We start from the raw sequence: 25,733 nt of genomic DNA on the forward strand, positions 1-25,733 counted from the left end.
TGTTCTACAGAAGATAGGTTAATGCCTCTGCAATTTCAGTGGCAACAAGAAAAGCCCTTTCACTTAATGGACAAAAATATTGGGACACCCGCTCATTCATTGTTTCTTCCAAAATCAAGGTTATTTAAAAAGAGTTCATCCTGCTTTTGCTGGAGTTACTGTCTCTACCGACCACGGAAGGCTTTCTACTAGATTTTGATATTTGCTGTGTGCCCATTTGCACATCTATGTGTCAGCAATTGGTCCAACTTAACATAACTGAAAGCATTCATTAGAAGGCGTGTCCACAAACATTTGGACATAGTGTCTTATTATACTTTGATTTCAGACTGGCAGGTTTGTTGGCACTTTGATGATAACCAGCTTGAGATCCACACCCTAAAGCCATTACTGGATTTGGATCTGTTGATTGTGAAGGCCACTGAAGAAGACTGAACTCATGGTCATGTTCAGCTGTCTAGTTCTGGTGAGCCTGTTCCCACTGCAGCCTCAGCTTTCTGTTCTTGGCGGCCAGTAGTGGAACCAGACGTGGTCTTCTGCTGTTGTGGCCCGTCTGGAAAAAGAAGTTGGACATTTTGTGCAAACTGAGTGATGATAGACAGTGGCAAAATCACAGTTGTACTGATCTTCATTATAACACTCTTGAAATGTTGCTCACACTAAAGCAGAATTCTCATATGAATACATGTATCTGTTAAAAGGTACCTGCAATGGCATTCAGGGCTGTCATTGTTACTTTCAGTAGTTATCTCACCACTGACTTAGATGCCGTATGTGCATATTTATTGCAAGTCCACACAGTCCACAGTCCATTAGAACCCCCTACCCTCAAAACAATTACCACCCCATGAGCTTTACCAATCTTACCCGGTACATTATGTAGGTGTACAGTTACAGACTGTGGCTCTTCTGCAGAATTCACCAGCCCCCCTTGATCCATACTCATCATTAGTCAGTTTCTGACCACAGCACTGCTGTGCAATAAGAGAGATCACTTGGGTAGTCTAATTTTTTGCTTTTCACATTCAGATAACCCCAAACATTCAGTGACGCTGAGGGCTGGAATGAGGTCAGGTGATCAGTCCCTTCCTTAAAAGCAAAAATCCATTACATTAAGCCATGTTCTCACAGTAAAAGGATGAACCTTTGGGTTTCCGCAGATCTGAAACTAAAGTGAAGCTTCACTTTCTTCTCTCTCCCAAAGATAAACTGTGTTTACACCAATCAGTCATAACATTAACACAAATCAGTAAGTGGAGCTGACTGTAATGTAGGAGACAGAGCAGGTATGACATGGTTGGGTGTTGCGCAGGTATGAGTGGATCAAACAGCAGTGCTGCTGGAGCTTTTAAACACCCCAGAGTCAAAGCTGGACTGAGAATAGTCCACCAACAGCATCCTGTGAGCACTGATCTGTTGCTGCACAGTCTCGTCCTTCATCAGAGAGCTTCTGTCTCTGACTTCACATCTACAAGGTGGGCCAAGTAGGTGTAGGAGTGTCTAAGAGTGGACACAGTGTTTAAACACTCCAGCAGCACTGCTGTGTCCGATCCACGTGTACCAGCAGCGCAACACACACTACTGACACACTCCCCACCACCATGTCAGTGTCACTGCAGTTCTGAGAAATAACCCACCACCCAAATAATACCTGCTCTATGGTGGTCAGCCCTGTGGAGCCCTGACCATTGAAGAACAGGGTGAAAAGGGGCTAACAAAGTATGCAGAGAAACGGGTGTGTAAAAACAAGAAGGTGGTATTAATGCTATGTCTGATACAAGCAGTTCTAGGGGTCTACCAGTTCTTGCAGGGGTCTCATTTTCTCAGCATTTCATAAACTCCAGTTTTTCCTCCCACCCTTATTATCCTTTGACATTTGATGCTTCCTAATGCGTAGTTTATCTATCTAGAGAGTCTTTTGAAAAATGAACTGTGTAGATTGGAGCTTAAACAGAAGTGTGGTCTCAGACATTCAGACAGTACTGTCCGTACCATTTCACGCCCACAGACACGAGAGAATCGGAAATAATCCCAGACAGGAGCTCGAATAGAGTTTGCATTCGTCAGTTTAATTTGACCAAAGTTATACGAATCGCAAGGGCTCGTGGGACAAGGAATCAAAACAAGGCGAACAATTCCCCATCAATTAAAAAAAAAACAGCCCCCTACAAAAAAAAGAGAGAAAAAGGAAAATAAAAACAAGAAAAGTAAGAAAGAAGAAGAAGAGTCTCACAAAATCTATTGAGCCACGTTCAGGAAGAGAGTGACCAATAAGAGAAGAGAGAAAGTGAACAGAGAACCAGTAAGAAAAGGAGCAGTCTGAGATTAAAAACTGGCCTACAGTGCTGATCCAGAGTCAGTGTTGAACTAATTTAGGCCTGTTCTGCATCCAAGCGATCAGACTGTCAAACCTGACCCTGGACGAGCCACCACTGAGGCCAGTTTTAGCATCGTCCGAAAGCCTCGCTCCACGACTGAGTGTTCTGTAAGTTAGCAGCAGGCAGAGAACAGACTAGAGATATTGCACCAGGTATTTTGAGTGCTCTGAACAGGGAAAAAAAATACATATATATAGTAAAGTCACATTCAAGTTAATAATAAAAGACAAACATCAAACCCACGACCCTCGTGAGTGACTGTTAAAGTGCCCTTATAGGTTCAGTGGTGTTTAGAATGAAAACTGATGGAAAAAATGAGCGAAAAAAGTGAAAAGAAAGTAAATAAACGTCATGAAATGACCGAAAAGGGGAAAGTTAGGAAGGGATAAAGGCGTGTTCTGTACTAAAAGAGTCTGCAGCACGTTCACTTCTCAGTCAGAACGTTCACATCTTCAACCATTCATTCATGTTAATACTTACAGAAGCTTTAATACATACAGTGGCAGAATTAAAAGTTTGTACCCCTTTCCCTCCCTCCCTCCCTCCCCCCAAAAAACAAACTAATTTACAGCATTATATCAGTATAATGATAATAATAATATTAATGATAATAATAATAATAATAATACAGTTGTGAAGAAAACCAAACTCATGTACATGTCCTATTGGTCTTCCCCCTCTTCTCCAGGGTTTATTCACTCGAGCAGGAAAAGTGAGTAGCTTCATAATTACTATGTAATCATATCAAAAACACAAAGATACATGTTCATGCCAGTTTGTTTTTTTTAGCACTACAATAACCACGTTGATCATGTTTTCTGCCCACAGCGATAGTAATGATATTCCGTTTGTCACAGCCTGGCCAGATCCAGAATGATATTGTTTCTTCTTTTTTTTTTTTTTTTTTGATAACATTTTCTAAAATTGTAAACCACATTATCCGTACAAATACCGGCGCACTCCGCAAGAAGCATGATACTATAATCAGAACAATAAACCATGATCAATAATAAAAAATTTAAAAATGATTATGAACATCCTTTTTCCTTCTTGGCTTTGCAAAGGAAGATAAAAAAAAGAGAGAGAAAATAATCCTTGCAGGAGGAGCGAAGAGGAGGAGAGACAGGATGAGGAGTTGCTCTTCGTCCCGTGATCGGCTGTTTTTCCTAAGGTAATCTGGTGGTTAGACCTGATAAGGGTGACTGTAGTAGTTCCCCTGTTGGCTGCATTAAAACTACCCAGCGCCTTTCATTACATCACCAAATGAAAAAGTCTGTTTGTGGTTTTTTTTTTTCTTCTTTTTCAAGGCCATGCTCCTCTGAGGCTAGTAAAGAAAGAAGTACAGAAATGTATCTGTTTCTGAGAGAGAGAGAGAGAGAGAGAGCGAGAGAGAGAAAAAGCGAGAGAGAGAGAGAGCGAGAGAGAGCACCAGAAAGTGCGAGCAAGAAGGAGAAAAGGGTATAGAAAGAACAGGGAGGGAAAGGATGGAGAAGAGTGTTGAAGAGAAGAGGGAAAGAAAGGGAATGTAATGGAAGGGAAGAGACAGAGAAGAAAAGATTGAAAGGAAGGAAATTGAGTGTAATGGATGGGAAGGGAGGCATGGAGGAAAGGGAACAGAAGTAGAACAGTAGTGTTGAAGAAACTAGGGAAAGGAAAGGAGAAAAGAAGGGGGCCAGGAAGGGAAGGAGATGAGGGGTGGGAAGGGAAAGGAAAGGAAGGGGAAAAGAAGGGGGCCAGGAAGGGAAGGAGATGAGGGGTGGGAAGGGAAAGGAAAGGAAGGGGAAAAGAAGGGGGCCAGGAAGGGAAGGAGATGAGGGGTGGGAAGGGAAAGGAAAGGAAGGGAAGGAAAAGAGCAGGGAAGAGAAAGAGGGAAGGACAGAATAAGAGAAGAGGAAAGTAGAGAAGAGAGCAGTATTAAAGGACTCTGCTGAGTGCTATATTGTCTACTGTAAGTCTCTGTGCGTCTCTATGAGTCCACACTGGATCCTCGGCACACGGACACATGCATTACTGTTCTGATAATGCTGCTTCAGGCGCTTGGGTTGGGCCATACAATGGCAGCTTGTGTGTGAGTGTGTGTTTCTGTGTGGTGTGTACAGTCTGTGTTTCGCAGATATTTTTGTGGCCGTCTTCTTCTCTCTTTAGTCCACTCCCTCAAAGCCCTGGGCGTTCTCCACTGCCATCAGCAGCTTCTCCCTCAGGTCATCAAACGACTCGTAGGCTGGCAGGTCCAGCCGGTTAAAGCTGCAGGGCAAAAAAAAAAAAGGAAGAGTTTAGAATCAAAAAGCAAATTTAATAAACAAATTCAGGACTGAAGCTGGTCTGGTTTATAGTAGAGGCTAAGTTCAGAGGATCTTACCATGTGTGAGCACGGGGCAGTTTATCTGGTGTTCCCCATTGCTCGATGGTAAACAGCTGCGGCCCATTCGAACCTATAATACACACACAGCAGGACTTAGTAAAGGAAACATGAGCAAAATATACATGAGTAACTTAAAAAATTGCATATTTTAAGGTAAATTAACTGATTTGTTCAGCTTATTTAGATGGTCTTGTGGTATACTTGACGTTTTGATCAACTTTCTCACTCTGTATTTAGAAAAATGTCAATTTGCAAACTGCTTGCCATCAGCAGCCGCAGTCAGAGAGAGCACAACTGGCCTTGCTCTCTCAGGGCTGGGTTGATGGCATTCCGTCCCACGTTACTCATACTGTGATGTTGGTCAGCACAGCCGCCTATTAGCTTTTAAATTGGAGCTAGGGAGTCACACTTTACGAGCGTGCTGGCTGCCTAGTTCGACAAGAGGCGGTCTAGTGTTGGGGGCATTGCTAGTAATGGGGGAGTTCACGCAAATGGGGATTGGGTAATTGGCCTTCAGATTTGGATAAAAAAAAAGGCTTAGGTATGTATTACATGCTACAGTGGCTTTCACAGTCCTTTATTGCCACAAATATGAACAATCAAATGGCTGGAACACATATTTACTGTAGTGTATATGTATGTATGTATGAGTGTGATGTCCTCACCGTAGAGCTCAGCAAAGCCGTTCATAGGCACTCTGGATGTTCCTGTGACGAACTGCAGCAACCGAATCCTCTTCTCAGCGTCCATCAACAACACGGCCTATAATAATAATATCATATGAAATTAAATAAATGTTTTAATTAAAATGTGAATAACATGGTATGCATGCTTGCATTCATACATTTCAGTAGAAATGTGACCTAAAACTACAGTAAAACAAGACTAACCTACATGACTAAGAAACTGGGTCTCAGTTTACAGAATGCTTTTAGCTAAAAAGGTCATCATGCTCAATGCCAAGCATTGGCTAGTGGGGCATAAAGCATGGTGGTCTGTGGAGCAGCATTCTCTGGAGTGACAACGCTCAATTCAGTACCTTTGGGATTAGCTGGAATGCAGCTGTGGTCCAAAACTAATGCTCCAACAACCTGACATCACTAATGCTCTTGTGGCTGAATGCAAACAAATACAGCCAGTTCTAGTACTGCTAATAACTCTTAGGTTTTTAATAATCATAATCTCAGAAGTGAGATTACACACACACACACACACACACACACACAGAGTAGGGGGGGGGAAGTATTTAGTCAGTCACCAATTGTGCAAGTTCTCCCACTTAAAAAGATAGAGACCTCAACTATGAGAGACAAAATGAGAAAAAAAAAAAATCACATTGTCTGATTTTTAAAGAATTTATTTGCAAATAATGGTGGAAAATAAGTATTTGGTCAATAACAAAAGTTCTTTCTCAGAATAAAATGGAAATTAATTATTTAAAAATCATACAATGTATTTTTCTGGATTTTTGTTTTAGATTCCATCACTCACAGTTGAAGAGTACCTATGATAAAAATTACAGTCTTCTACATGCTTTGCAAGTGGGAAAACCTGAAAAATCAGCAGTGTATCAAATACTTGTTCTCCCCACTGTATATATATATATATATATATATATATATGTATATAAACACACATTTATTTATGAATGTCTTTTATCAAATGTCTATGTATGACTGTCTAAACACAGCCAGAGAGTGAGTGTGTGTGTGTGTGTGTGTGTGTGTGTGTGGCCTGACTCCAGTCTACTGATAAGGCAGTTTTGATGTGCTCAGTGGTTCTTTCATCAGAGCAAACACTGCATGAGCATCACATCAAAAAGACTTTGATCTGCTGTGATTGCTTTGCTCGAACAGAGCGGGTGCCCCCCCCTGCAAATGCACATGCACACACTCAAGGGTCACACCAACTCTTATTCTTAAAAAAACAAAAACAAACAAAAAGTAACACAAACACACAGGATCGCTGCTTACCTTCCAGAACCACTGAATGACTGGATGATTTGGGCAGTAGCCATTTTTATAGACCGAGTGCTGCCTCCAGTCATTAACATCCACATCCCCCAGACCACACATCAGCAGCTGCAGAACAGAACACACTGTTAATCACTTACCGACCAATCACAGGCATTTCAACTCAATCAATAACCAATTATGAACTACTGTAAATGATTCAGTAGCTACTATAAAACTAACGTGTCTAATACAAGTGTCTGTGTTTGTGAGTGTGTTGAGGCAGTGTGGACCTACATACAGACCCTTAAGAGTTAAAGTACTAGTTTAGCGAGAACTGGCATTCTTTTCATTCCAGAGCTCCCCCTACAGTTGGGGAGAGTAATTCACTCGTACACCATTGCCACAAATACGAAATCACATTTTAAACACCCCTCATGGACAGCTGTACACATGCATTTGATGACAAGCTGAGAAATACAGAACAGTCACTGAAAGGTAAGGAAGCATATGGACTGAGGTGGTGGAGCAATATGTAAAGGATTATATAAGGATTTCACACAAACGTGACTCGCGTTATGCAGCGTTACACAGATCTAAACAGAGGTCCTGTGCACCTCCACCAAAGTTACATAGAACAGGTGCAGCGTTCTGACTTGGAGATACACTGGCAGAGCTGATATTCTCCCTATTCAGTCAGTGAAGCATCAGAATGATTCTATAGCAATTTTTAAGATTAAATTGCTACATCATTTTATTTTGTTTCTCAAAAGGTGGGAAGGCCAATTTTCCATTTTGGAAAAGTGAAGGAAGAGAGTGTCACTGCCTCATTTAGGAACTGGAAACACACAAGATGATTCTGCAAACTGGAGATAACCACTTTATGCGTGTCTGTATACTTTCTCACTTGTATCCTTTCTTAATATAATATTAAATATAACATTAGCACCTCTGCCTATCGCAGAATTGGTCTATCTTGTGCCGTCACAACAGATCTAAGCATTGGAGGCATGGACTCCACAAGACCTTTAAAGGTATCCTGTGGTATCTGGTATTAAGACGTTAGCAGTAGTAAGTCCTGGAAGTTGTGAGGTGATGGATCACAATGAGCCGCTGCTTCATAGATTGTCTTAGATTGTCTTTTCCTGGACCCAGTCACCTATATATATATATATTAAATGGCCAGTGATCTTTAAGTGCTTGAGTCAATGTCCATGTAATGTACATCCTAATGCAGCTCTCTTTGTGTGGTGTAAAGTACAGTAGAACTAGGTGCATGTATGAGTGTATTTGCAAAGTGTGATTATTACCTCCAACTCGTTCTCATCAAAGATTTTGATTAAGTCAATGAGGATGAGTTCTGTGAATCCCTATGAGAAAGAAAATTTAATCAAGATTATAAACAAAATTCATACAGAACAAAAGCTCAACCTTTAGGACACACTGCCACCTATTGGCAGGATTTGTAAATGTGGCAAAACAGAATTTAGTTCTTTACCTCCATGAAGGCATTCATCTGTTTCTGGACCCGGTTAACAAACCTCCACTGTATGACCAGACTGATCAGAGAGAGGAAACATGAGGACAGTTATGAGGCAATGCAAGGGAATTCTTCTCTAAAAGGCATCAATAGCAGCCTATGAGACTGAAGGACTTACTCGATATACTCCTTTTTGTTGTCGTTGGTGACGACTAAATCCGAGCCACTTGGCTTCAGATCCACTTGGTATGTCTGAAAGAAGAAACGGACAGCAGGAAATTAACTTTTTGCATGGCATTTGATAGTGGGTTCTCTTTCCTGCTACTGACTTCACCACTGCCCTGCAGTGTTGGGAGGAGGCAAAGCTACATTCTGCAAGGCAGTCTGCGGTATTCCAGCACCAAGACTATGAACATCTGCTCCATAATATAAGGCTGAACAGATCCAGGTAAAGTTGTGGTTACCTGTCCAAAGTTGTCCTCATCGATGCAGAACCGCAAGTCTAGTTCCATTGGGTCATTCTCCAGAATCCACTTCAGCGAGTTGTAGTATTCACTGTCCTAAAAAACAACACACACACAGATGTTTCACACACTAATATGCTTTCTTTAAAACATCTGTAATTACCCACTATATTAAAAGTTCTTCATAGCTTACCACTGACTCCATGTCATTCAACGTGATCTGCTTTCCCAGCATCATCTTGTAGAAAGGACGGATGAAGAAACCTACCAAACAAAACATACAGAGATCTCCACATCAAACAGCACATAACGTCCAAAAGACAGATCCTGAAGTGATCACCAGAAGAGACAAGGAAATGCTGAATGTTCAAAAGTTAAGGCCAATGACTGGCCAACATACCATCCAACAGTTTGCCATGGTAAACAGCCATTCCTGCTACTCGGCCGATGAACTTGAAGTAAGAGAGATGGTCTTCATTGCAGAGGCCTGAGTTGGGGTTGATCTGAAGTGTGTAGTTGTCTCTGTAGATAAGCAGGAGAACAAAATGAGTTGCAGGCCAATAGGTTTCCCTGTACGCAAGTTAAAGGTCACTGTATCGTTATTACTTAGTTCTTGTCTAATGACCACCAAACCCAGACGTAGGTGAAAGCTGAGGACCATCATTCTAAATACAGCACCATCATCCTCCACCAAACATTACAGTTCTAAATCAAACACCACCTTTCTCAACTTAACACTACCCTTCAAACACCACTATTCTCTAAAACCACCACTCTCAAACACCATCCTCCTTAACCCAACACCATCCTTCTTCAATCAGTTTTCTCTACCAAACACCATCAATCTCAATCTAACACTATCCTTCGCACCTTAACACTATTCTTTGCAACCCAACACTATCCACTTTTCCAAACAGCATCCCTACCAAACACTGTTTCTCTCCACCAAACACCAATGTTCTATACTAAACATCCATTTTCTCCAAACACCACCAATATAAGTCCAACTCCATCCATCTCCAATCAGTTTTCCCTACTAAACACTATCCTTCCCAACCCAACACTATCCTTCTCCAAACAGCTTCAAAATCTAACACAGTCATTCTCTACCAAACACCATCAATCTCAATCTAACACTATTCTTTACAACCCAACACTATTCAGACATCACAACCTAACACTGTCCTTCTCCACCAAACACCAATGTTCTCTACTAAACATCCATTTTATCTACACAACACCACCAATTTAACCCCAACACAATCCTTCTCCAAACACAATTTTCTCTTCCAGACATCATCAATCTGACCTCAACACAATCGGACCTTCTCCGACAAATACCATCATTCTTCACCAAACACCACCATCTAAACCAAACACAATCACTTTCACCCAACACTATCATTTTCTATCAAACACCCTCCGTCTCCATGAACACCATTATTCTTTGGCAAGGACCATTATTATCCCCCCTCCAAAAAACAACCGCACCATCATTCCCCACTACACTTCACTGTTCTCTACCAAACCCTACCATCCTTGACCAAACACCACCACTGCAACGTACTGCTGAGGTGTGGTTTTAGACAATTTCCAGGGGGCCAGGTCTGCTCCTGAAGGCTGAAATATTTCAACTGCAATGTGAGAAAGTGTCAAAGTGGAAGCCAAGGTTCATTCTCAGCAGACCTACTTTAACCCAGCCAGCCAACCTAGCCCAGGAAATGAGGACAAATGAGCAGAAAGCGGGAAAAAAAAAAAAGGAGATAATAAGTGAGATAGATGAGGGGAGGGAAGTGACGGATGGAGGGAGAGAAAGTGAGAGGAACCGACAGCTGCGTGTGGCGTCTGTCTTGACTGCTCTGAGAGCATACAGCGGAGCGGCTGAGCAGCCAGAATAAAATGCACTAAAAGAACATCATCTCTGGTCGAGTAAAGTGTACATTATTTATTGCTCAGAGATTTCCCCCACGGAGAACAGATGAAATACTGCTACAGCTACACATAGACTCGGCTAAATATAGCCCAGACAGAGGAAACTGGGTTAGCAGCAGCTGCTTTGGACAAACTTCTGGACCAGAAAGAAAATGAATGGTACAAGAGGGGCTGCCTTTTAATCAGTAACCTCTACAACCGTAGACCTTTCTGACTAGGTTAGCCCTAAACTAAACACAGGAAGTCACATTTTAACTGTAGTAAAGTGAGCATTGTATCATCCAAAATATGATATGATGCATGCAATATTTAGTGTATAATTCAATAATGAAAAATAGTCCTGATCAGGTTATTTTGACCCCTGATCTGATCAGAGTCTCTTAATGCTGCGTATCAGCCAATACTGATCTCTGTGTGTGTATAAATAATAATCAAGCCCCACAGTTTAGATCAGACGAGCTGCTGATTAATCCGATCAGTAAAATGCCTTTATTTTTACTATCAGTTTCTATAATCAGACATTCTGGACTGATTGATTTAGTCTAATTGAAACGTTTCTGAAAATGACTGTTTTATAGTGTTTAATATCTTATAATCCAGTCTGACTCTTCTCCCTGACCAATCAGCTCCAACTTCCTGTGCGTGTGCAGTGGGACACACCCTGGACTGATATCTGATGTTGGTCTACTGATGTGTAATAATAACCTTGTTTATAGTGTCCTGGAATTTGGGTTTCTATAGTGTGTGTGTGTGTGAGTGTGTTAGCATTAGCCTATTAGACTCTTCAGTTCTGGTTTATAAACAGAGCAAGGCGAGGGCGGTTCTCCGGTTCTCCCGCTGGTAAAACAGAGCGTTTCAGTGAGAGTTTAATAAAGAATCAGATATTATGGTCTGTTTTCATGTTCCACTGTAAAATAGCTCCACACTGCAGAACCTCAACTCCTTTATTTACCTTCTGAGAACATCCGCACTGCTGCTGCCGGATGGGCAATAATGTCAGTTATTGGTGCCTTAAGGACACCAGTGTGCTCGGAACACTGTGGTTAAAACAAAGACTTAAGCCGATACCTAATCTATTCAAATATGCAGGACATACCTAATTAAAATGAATAAATAATACTCATTTAAACAACATAATAATAATATATCATATTTATGATAATAAAGAACTCTCTATCCATGCAACATAGTCCATAAACAGTCAAAGGCTATTCCATGAAGAGCACAATGTTTTTTTTATAATTTGGTTTGCCAATACATCATTGTGCATCATATTTGAGTTTTGGAGACCTCTGCAACATCAGTGTGATAATTAACGTTTTGAATAACTGTACTTTTCTGGCAATTATCTAGAGGTTCAGGCTTTAAAGGCTTAATACATAACTAGCCAAACAGATTTTTAGAACCAGAACTATCCCACCATTCATCTAATCGGGTAATTTTTACATTTAAAGTGAGGTTTTAACCAGCAAATCTGAAACGTGGAGTATGTGCTGCCCAGGGCACAAAGGAAAGTTTTATCAGCAGAATTGAAATACCAGTGGGCCAGCAGGGGGTGCAATTGCCCAGGGCCCAAACAGCAGCAAGACACATTCTTCTATTTCAGGGCAAAGCCAAATATTTTTATCCGTAGCCACACATTCCTAGGTGCTCTCCTCAGCCATTCCCACATCATGTTGATTCATAGCCGTGATTGTTTTTATGACCAATGCCGCTACTCCTACTGTCTCGACCCACCAAAACCAGTGACTCAACAGAAGACCGTTGTGGTCAAACATCACAAAAGCAATCACTCAAACAAAACGCTGGAGATTTGACTACAACAACACTTTGGGTGCACTGTAATCCGGAAATGACAAGGCTGTGAGTGACTGAACGTAGGGATGGAACATCCAAATAATACCAAAACACCACTAATCATCCCCTCGCCTCTAATGTGGGTATATATTTAGCTGCATAAAGAACACCACATAGAAAAACAGACTTTAAGACTGATAGAAAATCAGTAGCTTTCACGTCAGATCAGTAGCAGAGGCTGCCTCTTTAGATGAGCTAATAATGCTGATGCAAATGTGGAGGTCCTTGCTTTCTGCCTACTGCAGTTTGTCACTACCTCTGGAAAAACTAGTAGTTAGCTTAGTTCATGAAGAAAGAGCAGACCATGCTATCTTTACCTTCCCAAACACATCCTTAACAACCTATACGAGGCAACACGCGTATGTTAAGGCCATAATTTATAGCGGTAAAGTAAGTACCTGTGTGTCATAATAATAATAATAATAATAATAGTATATCCCATATGTATTCCATACACTATGAACAAAACAGAAAGGATTTGGATGCATCCAATGACCAGAGCATTAGTGAGGTCAGGATGTTGGATGATCAACACCCCACATCATCCCAAACTCCTTTCAAAAGTATTAAATGGAGCATCATCACCATCATTGCAGAGGATCGAGAGCTCAATGCTGGGGGGCCTTATACCCCTTTAGCCAACACCTCGCATTAGGCATGGTGCCAATAGGTTCATGTTTAGCTGTGATATTTTATTGGCGATACGTTGCTACAGGATACAGATAAGCTGTGTGTGTGCATTTGCACATCTCACTTGCACGTGCAATGGGGGCTACTTACAGTATCTGAAGGTATTCATCAGAATGTCCACAAATATTTGGACATGTAGTGTATGTAAGTATTTATATAATAATAATAATAATAATAATAATAACCCATATGTATGATGTATTGATAACACGAAATGTATAATGTAATTTTTACAGCCCTATAAAAACACAAGACAGCATTTCTTGTTTGCTGATGAAGCAGCATTTTAATTTAATTACTGGATTACTGACATTTGAGCGAGTAACAGAGACCTCTTGTCTGAAATCTGCTTGAACTTTTGAATAAAGCTTTCCCTGCTTGTTAGATTTACCTTTACAGCATTTAGCTGCTGTTTTTACTGCATAACATTTGAATCATGTTACACAGGCAGATCTTGGCCAAACACTATTACTGCTATAGTGGGGTGTACTTGCCTGGCTGGAGAATTGAACCCCAGTCTGCGATATGGAATATATGTCTTGGCTGACTTTCTATACTTCAGGTGAGAATGGAAATGATGTAAATCACATTTTAATGCCTTCAGAAGAGTGTAGGGGTCTGACACTTACGTGGCTGAGTACTCAAACAGCCCATAATAAGGGTTGAACATCTCCTTGGAGAGAAGGAAGAACCACTCTCTGGCCACACCCCCATAGTCCAAACCCTTCTCTGACTCGAACTCGATCCACAGGCGAGCCTTCAGCACGTCCGGCCGCTTTAGAGACATTATCCGTCTGTATGATTCTTCAAAAATGTTCCCCCGGTGGAGCTTCATCTCAAACCGGTTTGGAATATCCGCCTGAGAGAGGGAGAGAAAGAGAGAGCGAGAGACATAGAGGAACAGAGAGCGAGAAAGAGGGAGAGAGAGCGATGATGAAAATATATTTTAAAGAGGAGGCAGACCGAGACAGACAGACAGGCAGACAGACAGTTATGCAGTAATACACTTCCTTTCAAATGAGTAAGGATGCCCCGATCTAATCAGAAGGCCAGTAGGAGAGAGCTGTAATGGATGGGTAATGGAAGCGTTTAAAAGTGGAAAATGAAAACAATCCATTTGTAATGCTGCAGCGGCAGAGCGTCAACTGTGGTTAAGCGAGCAGCCATTCCTTAAAGAGCCCCTATGAGGGTCAACTGAATTTCCTTCGATTTATTGAAATACAGAAGCTTAAAATAACACGGAAATACAGTTACGAAAGGTGCCGTTCTCTCCAAAGTCCTTTCAGCCCATATATGGATCTAAAGCAGCCTGTTCAGTAATCACCATTTTCCCAACGTCACCAGAACCAGCTCATTAACATATCGCCATCTACCACTCTTCAGCTCCACCAGAACCAGCTCATTAACACCAGAATCAGCTCTGAACATATCACTGCCTAACACTGTTTAGACCCACCAGAGCCAGCTCATTAACATATCACTGCTCAACATTGTTCAGACCCACCAGAGCCAGCTCATTAACATATCGCCACCTACCACTCTTTAGCTCCACCAGAACCAGCTCATTAACATATCACTGCCTACCACTCTTTAGCTCCACCAGAACCAGCTCATTAACATATCACTGCCTAACACTGTTTAGACCCACCAGAACCAGCTCATTAACATATCACTGCCTAACACTGTTTAGACCCACCAGAACCAGCTCATTAACATATCACTGCCCAACATTGTTCAGACCCACCAGAACCATCTAATTAACATATCAATGCCCAACACTGTTCAGCCCCACCAGAACCACCTCATTAACCTATCACTGCCCAACATTGTTCAGACCCACCAGAACCATCTAATTAACATATCAATGCCCAACACTGTTCATCCTCACCAGAACCACCTCATTAACCTATCACTGCCCATCACTCTACAGCCCCACCAGAACCAGCTCATTAAGACCAGAACCAGCTCTTAACATATCACTGCCTAACACTGTTCAGACCCACCAGAACCAGCTCATTAACATATCACTGTCTAACACTGTTCAGACCCACCAGAACCAGTTCATTAACATATCACTGTCCAACACTGTTCAGACCCACCAGAACCAGCTCATTAACATATCACTGTCTAACACTGTTCAGCCCCACTCAGAATGCGAGTTTTTAGGAGTGTATTAACTCAGCTTTGCTTAACTATTTTGTTCAGAATGAGAAATTCTTGTTTCTTTGTTTTCCTGCATCTGTTCTGATTAGAATCAGAGTTTCTACAGTAAAACTCTCTTATTGTTGAGAGAAATGCCTTAAAATAAAGATCTTAAGTGCCTAAAATCTCCCATGTCTTATTCTAATTAGATCAGTTGAAGGTAAATCCTCATTTACATTCAGTCTTCATCTTTTCTAAAGTCTCTCTGTGCTTTCTCACTGCCTGGTGTACACTGGTCATTTCTGAAATGCCACAGCAGCATTAGTACCTACAAACAGCAAGAAATAACACTGCTTTACACCTTCATATCCCAGCCTCTTCTGAGCGACACATTCAAAACATGCACAAACACCAAGCGAGTGTGTGTGTGTGTGTGTGTGTGTGTGTGTGTGTGTGTGTGTGTGTGTGTGTGTGTGTGTGTGTGTGTGTGTTTATGCTGTGCGAGGAAGAAGCCAACGCTGAATACAAAACACTCACACGCTTCTCTGGCATTTTAACAGGGAATAAATTACTGCACCCTGGAATACACAGTGCTAATAGCAGCAGATCTACTGTTCAGGCTTCAGATCCTACCGGTTTCTTTAACTTCTTCCGGAAGTAGTCATACTTCTGCTTGAACTCTCTGGAGTATGGCACAGCCTGGAGAGGGGAGGAGAGGGAGATTTAACAGCACTGTAACACATATTTGCCTTCACTGAACCAAAAGAAGAGGAGCTACGCAGCTCAGGGCCGCACAATACATCACCCGCTAATCATTATACAGTAATACTGGCCTTCGCGGGACTGATACTGCAATGTGTAGACTAGCCGTGAGTGTTTCTGTGGGTGTTCTGATGAATCAGTTAAATGTACTGTAAGGTGAGTCATGAGTGCAATATGTAGTAAAGCAACATCAGCACTAGTTTTTCATTCATATCCAGCTGTGCTGCAGCTACATCTGTGTAAATGGCCTTCACACACACAAAGAGAGAGAAAGTGTGTGAGAGGGTAAGAGAAAGTGAGAGAAAAACAAGCATGAGAGAAAGCAAGAGACTGAGCGAGAGAAGGAGGTGAGTGCAAGAAAGAGAAGGAGAAAGAGAGAACAAACGAGAAAGCCAAAGAGGCCGTGTGAGAGGATGAGAGAAAATGAGAAAGACAGAGCACAAGCAGGAGAAAAAGCACTTGCGAGAGGCCTGAGAGCAAGCGAGAAAGCAAGAGAGACACAGAGAAAGCCAAAGAGGCGGAGTGAGAGGACGAGAGAAAAAGAGAGAGTGTGCAGAGCAGAGCCAGAGCAAGTAGGAAAGCAAAGAGAGAGCAAGCCAGAAAGTGAGAGAGAAGGTGAGCGAGAAATTAGACAGAGACTGAGGGAGAGAGGGGGGGGGTGAGCGAGAGAGCAGGTAAGAAAGCAGGAGCAAGTGAGTGCCAGATAGAGAGAGAGAGAGAGAGAGAGAGAGAGACAGATAAAGACAGAGATAGAGAGATAGATAGAGAGAGCGATAGAGAGAGAGAGAGAGAGAGAGAGAGAGAGAGACAGAGACAGACAGATAGAGAGAGAGACAGAGATAGAGCGATATATATATATAGAGAGAGATAGATAGAGACAAATAGAGACAGAGATAGAGAGATAGATAAAGAGAGAGCGATAGAGAGAGACAGATAGACACAGAGATAGAGAGAGCGATAGAAAGAGCGTTAGAGAGAGAGAGAGAGCGATATATAGAGAGATAGAGACAAATAGAGACAGAGATAGAGAGAGACAGATAGAGACAGAGATAGAGATAGAGAGAGTGATAGAGAGAGATAGAGAGAGAGAGATAGATAAAGACAGAGATAGAGACAGAGATAGAGAGACAGATAGAGAGAGCGATAGAGAGAGAGAGAGACAGATAGAGCGATAGAGAGAGACAGAGATAGAGAGAGACAGAGATAGAGAGCGATAGAGAGAGAGATAGATAGAGACAAATAGAGACAGAGACAGAGATCGAGAGATAGATAGAGCGAGAGAGACAGATAGAGACAAATAGAGACAGAGATAGAGAGATAGATAGAGAGAGCGATAGATAGATATACTTACAGGGCCAGTGATTGCAGGGCTCTGTAGTCGAGGGTCTTCCCACTGTGTGTTTCTGGTGTCTAAATGAAGGAAGAGAGAGAGGCAGAGTTAGTTAGCTGTTCGTTTATCTGACTTAAACAGCAGTTTTGCAGCTGGTTTCTGATGATCAGAGTTACATCAGTCCTAAACTATAAACAGTCTGGGGCACCTTGAAGAGCTAGATTTGGTCAGAGTGGGCTGTACGTGCCCCTTTAACCTTCACCTGTAAACACTGCACCTCGAGAACACACAGGGATGAATATACCAGCTAAGCCCCAACAGGTGCGTACGCAGAGGGAATCACCTGTGTGGTCAACCTGTGGTGCAGAACACAGCTGACATGGCAGCGTTTCACAACAAACAGGTATAATCTGATCTCTGAGCTCAGGGTATTGACTGGCCAGCATGGACACAACAACGCTTAATGCTACAGTTGGAGAGCGCTGAGAGGTGCAGTCTGGCGTCTCTCAATGTGTGTGTATGTGTGTGTGTGTGTGGAAACTCCGTTTCAGAGGCAGTCTGCAATTAGAGGACCTAAAATGCCTAAAATTAGAGAACCTTTTCATCAGATGGAAGTTCTTTAGACTTTAAAAAGATTCTTTACACTCCGACATTTTTTACAACAAGGTTCTTTAGGGTGGTCTTCAAGTCTCCTAGAACCTAAGCAAAACTCAACTAAGAGAGTGGGCATTTTTTCCCAAAAACATGTATGTTGTATAGTTTCTTTTAGTTTTGCACTCAACATTGTATGACTTGCTGTTATCTAGAACTTAGACATACAAAACTTACATGCTTCAACGCGTCTATGCTCACTCATTACAGCCATGTGACATTTTAGCTTATTTTTTATAGAAAGTGACTGGGATCGAGCCGTGCAAAACTATTCCAGCCAATCGGCCACAGGGAGCGTTTCTGTTAGTGCACAGGACGGAGGAAGAGTAGGGACAGGGCAGGCGGTATATCTGACGAACATCTGACGAACAAATTCTGAACAGAAAGCTCGTAAAAAACAGGCGAGGGGAGCACACGTGTAAACACTGGTGAGGTGTTTGGACAGCGGACAGACCTCTGAAAGGCATAAAAAGGGACAAGGGTGTTGCTCTATTTCTGACTGATAGGTGAGCGACACTGATTTATTTGTACTTTTTTACCGAAGTAGATCAGTACTGGTAGCTCTAACTGGTCTGCTTAGCAGCAGCAACTGTAGCAACAGCTAATGCGAATTACTGATCATGACATTGTTCTCTCTATTATGGCAATTTGATTATACAACATTTGCAGTGATTTATGGCCACACATATCTAAATAACTGTTTGCTAGCCCAATAGGATTATTTGGAATTGTGCATAATTCAAAATGCTATGCTAGGTAACATCGGTTGGAAGAGGCCGGTAGCCGGCGTGGTAACACCGCGGTAGTGGTGTTGGATGAGACCGGCAGCCGGCATGCCATCAACGAGGTAGCGATGTTGGACAAGGTCGGTAGCCTGCATGATACAACAGAGGTTGAGCTGTTGGTCAAGGCCAGTAGTCAGCGCGCCAACACAGGCAGCAATGCTAAAACTGTAGTAGAGATGCTAGACGAGGCCGGTAAGCGGCGTGCTACCACGCTGTAGCGATGTTGGACGAGGCCGGCAGTCAATGTCCATCAATAGTCAAAAGTCAATCGTATCCAGTGCCTTTAATCCATGTTTACTGTAAATGCTCGTCTACACTGAAAATGAGGGTCACTCTCAATATATTTCCAAGTGAAAATAAAGGTTGAAATGGGTGGTCTTACTGTGGTCAATGTAGAAGGTTCTTCCATCCGCATGCACTCGCTCCTCCCACCCAGGCTGGAGAGAGAGAGAGAGAGAGAGAGAGAGAGAGAGAGAGAGAGATACAGAAAGAGAGAGAGATAAATGGTTAGAGAGATCTCTAAGCCAATATAACAGCAGCAGTAACACACCCACACAATCACAGCAACCACCCACAAGCACACACACGGAGATCCAGACTGAGGCTGCCTTCAAGAGTGAGAAGGGAGGGGGAGAAAAATCAGCAGATGAACGAGAGAGAAGAAGAGGGTGAGAGAGAAAAAGAGAGAGAGAAACTGCAAGAGAGGCAGTCTAGAAAGAAAATGATTGGAAGAATAAACCAAAAAAAATTAATAGCGATGATGATTTACAGTGATGACTCACTAGGTTTCACAAGCATACAGCATCACACACACACACACACACACACACACACACACACACACACACACACACACACACACACACACACACAGGGCTGCAATGAGTAGTGAGTAAGGTCTTTTAGCTAAAAACAGCTTTGATTATAGAGAGAAGTCAACCCGTTTACTTTAAAGCAGCACTATGTAAGAATTGATATTTCTTGCTCCTGTGTTCCCCCTACAGTCAAAAAGTGGAACTTATGCTTCCTTCAAAATGATCTGCTTTACACATGCATTTCTGTGCAAGCTGAGTGATTCAGAACCATCACAGAATGTGAAAGAATGTTATTATGAAAATAAATCTCCCAGAGGTTCAGTGACAACATAAGCCAGAGTATCCTGGTAGAGTAGAACTGGCAGTGTATCTACACAAGACCCAACATTATACCTGGGTAAATTCCAATAGGGTTCATGTGAATAGAAACTGAACCCCTACAGGGGAGTACTAATATGACTCAGACATGGAATCAGACAAGGGGCAGTGGTGGCTCAGCGGTTAGAGCACCGGGATATCGATAACAGGGTTGTGGGTTCGATTCCTGGGCTCGGCAAGCTGCAACTGTTGGGCCCTTGAGCAAGGCCCTTTACCCTCTCTGCTCCCCGGGCGCTGGAGTTGGCTGCCCACCGCTCTGGGTGTGTGTCTGTACTCACTGCCCCTAACACATGTGTGTGTGTGAGTGTGTGTTCACTACCAGATGGGTTAAATGCGGAGGACACATTTCGCTGTACACTGTACAGTGACAAATACGTGCACCTTTCAATGCTATTAAATTAATACACCATGTCCAAATTGTGGACACCCTTTCTAATGAATGCATTCAGCTACTTTAAGTTGCACACACTGCTGAACACATGTGAATACATGTAAATGGTCCTTGTACAGAAGTACTGCCAATAGAATAGGACTCTCTGGAGCAGATAAACATGAATCTATTGGCATCATGCTGCCTAATGCCAGGCATGGGCTAGAAGGGTATAAAGCCCCCCAACATTGAGCTGCGGAGCAGTGGAAGAACTGTGTTCTCTGGAATGATGGATGGTGCTCCACCCAAAACTTTAGGGACAAGTTGGGTAGCTGGGGATGACATGCTGTGGTGCAAACAGTAGCACAATGTGCCAACAACACTGACAGATTGCAATGCTCCACAGGACGTTTAGGGGGCGATTAGGCTTATACTGTTTATAGCAGAAAGGGTCTAGTTTCTTCTGAAAGGAATCATGGTTAGATTAGCAGATGAAGCGAATCAACTGATAATAGAAACGAATGTCAGTTGCAGCCCTGACACGCACACGCACACACACACACGCACACACACACACACACACACACACACACACACACACACACACACACACACACACACACACACACACACACACACAGTCCTGCACCCTTGAGGGGTAAAGCCCAGTCTTGGCCACCAGTGACAAATATACACACAACACATACACAACCAACAGGGTAAGCCCACAGCAGAAGGGGCTGAGGGGTCATTAGCCCAAACAGGCTGGAGAGAGAGAGAGAGAGAGAGAGAGAGAGAGGGCGAGAGAGAGAGATGGGGCTACACACACTGTGCATACATGATTGTATACATACAAACACACATGCACGTATGTTTGTGTATCTGTGTCTGTGTGTGTTTTTGTCCAACAAGGTCACTAAACACTATTAGCGTTAAGCATTCCTTTCACTGCTACGGCAACGACTGTTATTTACAACTCATGCCGGGAAAGCCATCGAATTCTGAGAAAGAGAGAAAGAGAGAGAGGAAGAGAGAGAGATAGTGATAAAAAAAAAGAAAGAAAAGAATAAAAAAAAAAAAGAAAAGAAAAGTGAGCGACAGAGGAGAAGAGAGTGCGAGAGAAAGCAAAGGCATAGGACAGATAGAGAGCGAGAAAGCGAGATCAGAAGAAGGAGAGGGCAGGAGAGATAGCATAAGAGAGAAATAGACAGTACAAGAGTAAGCGCGAGAGATGTCTGGTGATAGAGAGGGGAGAGAAAGAAAAGGAAAGTGAGAGAGTGAATAAAGGAACGATTGATGTGAAGAGGAGAGAGACCACGAAGCACCAATACAGCTCTGGCAACAGTGCAAAAGTCTTAAGCCAGCAGAGAAACAGCTGAAAGGGTCGGTCTCATGTAATTATAGTCATTCCAGCATGAAGGCGGAGCTAAGCTGCGGCAGACTGAACAGGTGGGGCTAAGATGCAGCAGACTGAAGGGGCGGGGCTAAGATGCCGCATGAGGAAGGGGCGGGGCTACGCTGCGGCAGACTGAACTGAGCTGTCGAGAAGTCAGAAGTCCAGGTCTGAGCCCCAGGTTAGCAAGCCAATCGCAACAATGGCAGAAAAACTCCCTTAGAGCGAGAGGACGAAACCTTCAGAGGAACCAAGACTCCTCTGGTCGTCCAGTAAAAGCACTAAAGGATAATATAATTCTACACAGAAGTGCTCAGATGTGACCACAGAAACCAGAGTTTTAGAGGTTAGGGGTCTAATCAGGAGGTGAGAAGATTAGATCTATGATTGCTGTGTTAATATGAAGATGTAAATGTCTAATTAGATATGAGAGCAATAATGGTTTTAGCTAATTCCAAAAAAATGAAGGATATTTTATAAAAGGAAGGAAATCTCAGTTTCTGAAGATTTGGGCCCTTTCAGAGGTCTTTTTTTGTTTTTTGAAAATTCACATCTACTATGCAAAGACATCACTGTTCGAATGGCGTGTTCTGTTGATTCTGAAACTCATTAACACAGTTTACAGGGAATATGTCTGCACATTTTACTGTACAATTACTGTTTAAAAATACAATATATAATAGATAAATAAAATGTATCTGGTTTTGTACACATTTCCTCTACTCTACTAATATGTTTACTTCAGCAAATGCTCCTCCAATTAATGCATTAACGGTTGTGAGGTTAGACAAGCTTAACAAAATGCACAATCCCACTCAACCCAAAATACCAAACATTTACCACTAATTATTAAAATATTATTTAAAATAGTGTTGTATTTATCGTCACTGTCCAATGAAAACCATGTATCTCCAAAATGGCGACTTTACAGGAGAAGGCAAAAAAGTTCTTAACTCTGTAAAATAAAAGCTTATTCCAGGTCATTTAGTGCGTTTCTATTGGTCCATTCATCCAGAGCAAAAATGGAGATGATTGTCATTGGACAGCAGCAATGTACAGCACTATAACTACCTGCTGTTTTCAACCTGACCAGTCTACAACTCCACAGTCCATTGCATTTTAAACTGGAAACTCAACACTATGTAGCATCACTATACACTCCCATTAGGATGACCGTTTATTTACTAGTAATTTCTAAAGCTCCTGCTCACTATAGTTCATATCTGTTTTATTTCCCAGATTTTCAGATTATTCCACCTTAAATCCAGTTTTCTCAGATGGACTAAGACTTTTGAACAGTACTTTAGATAAAGAAGAGATGGAAAAGAGGGACAGCTGCCCATGCCATTAGGAGAGGAGGAGGAGGAAAATGAGGAAAAGGAAGAAGAGGAGAGAGGATGAGGAAGAATATGAGGAAAGTCCAGCGAGCAGGCAGGTAAACGGGCAGACAGAGAGAGGACCGACCTCCTCTGGAAGATTCTGCCAGCAAAACACGGTACGTTTCCCCAAGCCACGCCAAAGAGAGCAAAGAGAAGATCACACACACACACACACACACACACACACAACACACACACACACACACACACACACACACACAGAAACACACACACAACAAGCCTTTTAAACAAAGCACCAAGTGTTCACTACTGCTCAAAAGTTTGGAACCAACATTTCAGTAATATAAAACAAATGATATACGGAAATGTATATACAGCACTGTGCAAAAAAAAACAATTAAAAATTATATATATATATATATATATATATATATATATATATATATATATATATATATATATATATATATAAATTAAAATAAAATTATATTAAAAAAACAGGGCTAAAACACTAACAAAATTATATTGTTACATTACTAAACATATATATAGTTTAGTAATTGTAACAATATATTTTTGTGATATTTGTGTATTTAATCAATTAGTTTGTGTTTTTATTTTTTTTTAAAAATCTACATATTAATCCATACCATAACATTACCATACAGTATATAACAATGACTAAATATATCATGGTTATCATGCAATGCCTGGTTCAATAATCAATACTACATTAGTAGAAATCAGGTGATCAGCTGGTGGAACTGTTGTGTTTACTACTATCTAAGCTTAAAGGTATTTTTGGATTCTAGCCAATACAAATTAGCTAAAGCTATTTTCTGAGTAAACAGTGAAGCACTTCTGTAAGTCACTCTGGAGAAGAGCGTCTGCTAAATGCCTTCAGTGTAAATGTAAGGGTAAAAAGAACTGAACAGTGGTTGGAGGCACAGACAAGAAATCTGGAACCAAAGTTTGCTCTTCAAACTAGCTTAAAGAGACAGGAATGATTTTTCTGAAAACAAGAAATTCTTGCTACTGTTTTTTAACTGCATTAAAGAGACGGAAGACCATCCAACCCCACCCAGAGAGAGCGAGACCAAATATGCTCTCCAGGACTCTTCCAGGGAATTTGGCCCCCATGAAAATATTACACTGGGTCTCACAACTTTTAACAATTCTGACAAAATACTCAATTAATACATTTTAAGGCCCCTGTCAGTCCCAGGCCCTAAGAATCATCCTAACTTTCCACCCCTGTACAGCGCCTCTGCTCTCAGCCACAGATGGCTGTGGCATCATGGGGGTTTGAACCGGTGATCTGCCAACGATTGGGCCAACACCTGGACAGCTGCGCCACCCAGGAGCAGAAACAAACCAACTGCCCAGATAAGTGGTTTTAGCTCTCTGGCTGCTGCACAGTGATGTACGGGACTACATAAGTGGAAATCAATAAAGCAATAAAGCAGTAAAGAATGAAGAACTGCTAGATACGTCCAGGATCATCAATGAAGCTTTGAGATGAACAAAGCTGTAGATGATTCTAAATGAATATCCAGAATGCCTGATATTTAAGTGATAATAAGTGATTACTAAATTTAACGTAATTCATTTCAAATGAGAAGTACAGCACACAATTTCACCTAATTATTAATTTCAGTCCTAAACTAGTAAAATACTGGATATTGAAATAATGAAAAATTTAAATATCAAATATTTAAATCTAGACTGTATTTAAATCTTAGACATAAAAAGTGATTCCAAACTTTTGAACAGTAGTGTGAGAGTGTGAAAGTGATGCTAAAGGAGAGAAAGAGTATAAAAAAAGGAGAGATCAAAATGAAGGTTATTGGGTATGGAGGGCTAGCTGTGTGCTCACTGTGGGGGGGTGCAAAAAGAGAAAAAAAAAAAAAAAAAAGAAAAAAAAAAAGAGGGAAAACCAGACACCTTAGTCTGAAATAAAACCTGAAAGGGTTGTAAAGATCCATCAAATTAAATTGCAACGTATTTAAAATGCAAGAAGAGAAGGAGGGGGAAAACAGACAGTGTTAGTACATATGCACAGATTCAACAATTTAAATATAAATATCCATATTGATGATTTATGCAGAACTTCAGGGCTGACAGGGAAACTGTCAGTTTCACACTGTGACCTTCACTGTGAGGGAGTGTTTCCTGAGTGGGGCTTTGAGCAGCTGTCATTAGAATAGGGGAAAAAGGGCATTTAAAAGTAAAACAGTCTGATGTAAAACAGCAGCCTGTCAGAGTAACCATGGCTCTGAAATTACAACATTATTGCAACAATATTGCTTTTTTAATTCTTATCTATATTGTGTGTATATAGTGTAAATTATTTATTTATCTAAATTTTTGTAACTGAGTGTCCTGCTATCCCTTTCTGCTGTTACACTGTGAATTTCCCCACTGCAGGACTAATAAAGGACTATCTTATCTTATCTTATCTTATCTTAAAAAAGGAAAAAGCAGGGACTGACCCTAGACCAGCCTCCTTAATCTGAAAATGGCACTCACACACTCTAAGACTAGCATTTAAGGAGTCATAAAAGCAAAAAAGCATCAGATTCAGCAGTCTTAACACTCTGCATTCTGATTACTGAGTAAATAATAAAGACTTTTTAATCAGAGAAATATGAA

The 25,733-nt window shown here is 41.6% G+C and overlaps 1 protein-coding gene across 7 annotated transcripts in view; it reads right to left on the reverse strand.

Annotated features, from left to right (window-relative positions):
- Window positions 1-2,048: 2,048 nt before the first annotated feature.
- Window positions 2,049-25,733, reverse strand: part of nedd4l (NEDD4 like E3 ubiquitin protein ligase) — a 127,985-nt gene continuing 104,300 nt past the window's right edge. For all 7 annotated transcript variants that reach the window (XM_072662669.1, XM_072662665.1, XM_072662666.1 and 4 more), the window contains 14 exons: window positions 19,168-19,222; window positions 17,371-17,429; window positions 15,891-15,956; window positions 13,745-13,974; window positions 9,037-9,158; window positions 8,830-8,900; window positions 8,637-8,732; window positions 8,351-8,424; window positions 8,191-8,251; window positions 8,003-8,062; window positions 6,714-6,821; window positions 5,406-5,502; window positions 4,738-4,810; window positions 2,049-4,622 (listed from right to left, as the gene is read on the reverse strand). In XM_072662669.1, the coding sequence (XP_072518770.1) occupies window positions 4,520-4,622; window positions 4,738-4,810; window positions 5,406-5,502; window positions 6,714-6,821; window positions 8,003-8,062; window positions 8,191-8,251; window positions 8,351-8,424; window positions 8,637-8,732; window positions 8,830-8,900; window positions 9,037-9,158; window positions 13,745-13,974; window positions 15,891-15,956; window positions 17,371-17,429; window positions 19,168-19,222 (1,275 nt within the window). In that variant the 3' untranslated portion in view covers window positions 2,049-4,519. The remainder of the gene's footprint in view (window positions 4,623-4,737; window positions 4,811-5,405; window positions 5,503-6,713; window positions 6,822-8,002; window positions 8,063-8,190; window positions 8,252-8,350; window positions 8,425-8,636; window positions 8,733-8,829; window positions 8,901-9,036; window positions 9,159-13,744; window positions 13,975-15,890; window positions 15,957-17,370; window positions 17,430-19,167; window positions 19,223-25,733) is intronic.

This window comes from Salminus brasiliensis, chromosome 18 (genome assembly GCF_030463535.1).
Source record: "Salminus brasiliensis chromosome 18, fSalBra1.hap2, whole genome shotgun sequence".
In the NCBI taxonomy this organism is placed as follows: domain Eukaryota; kingdom Metazoa; phylum Chordata; class Actinopteri; order Characiformes; family Bryconidae; genus Salminus; species Salminus brasiliensis.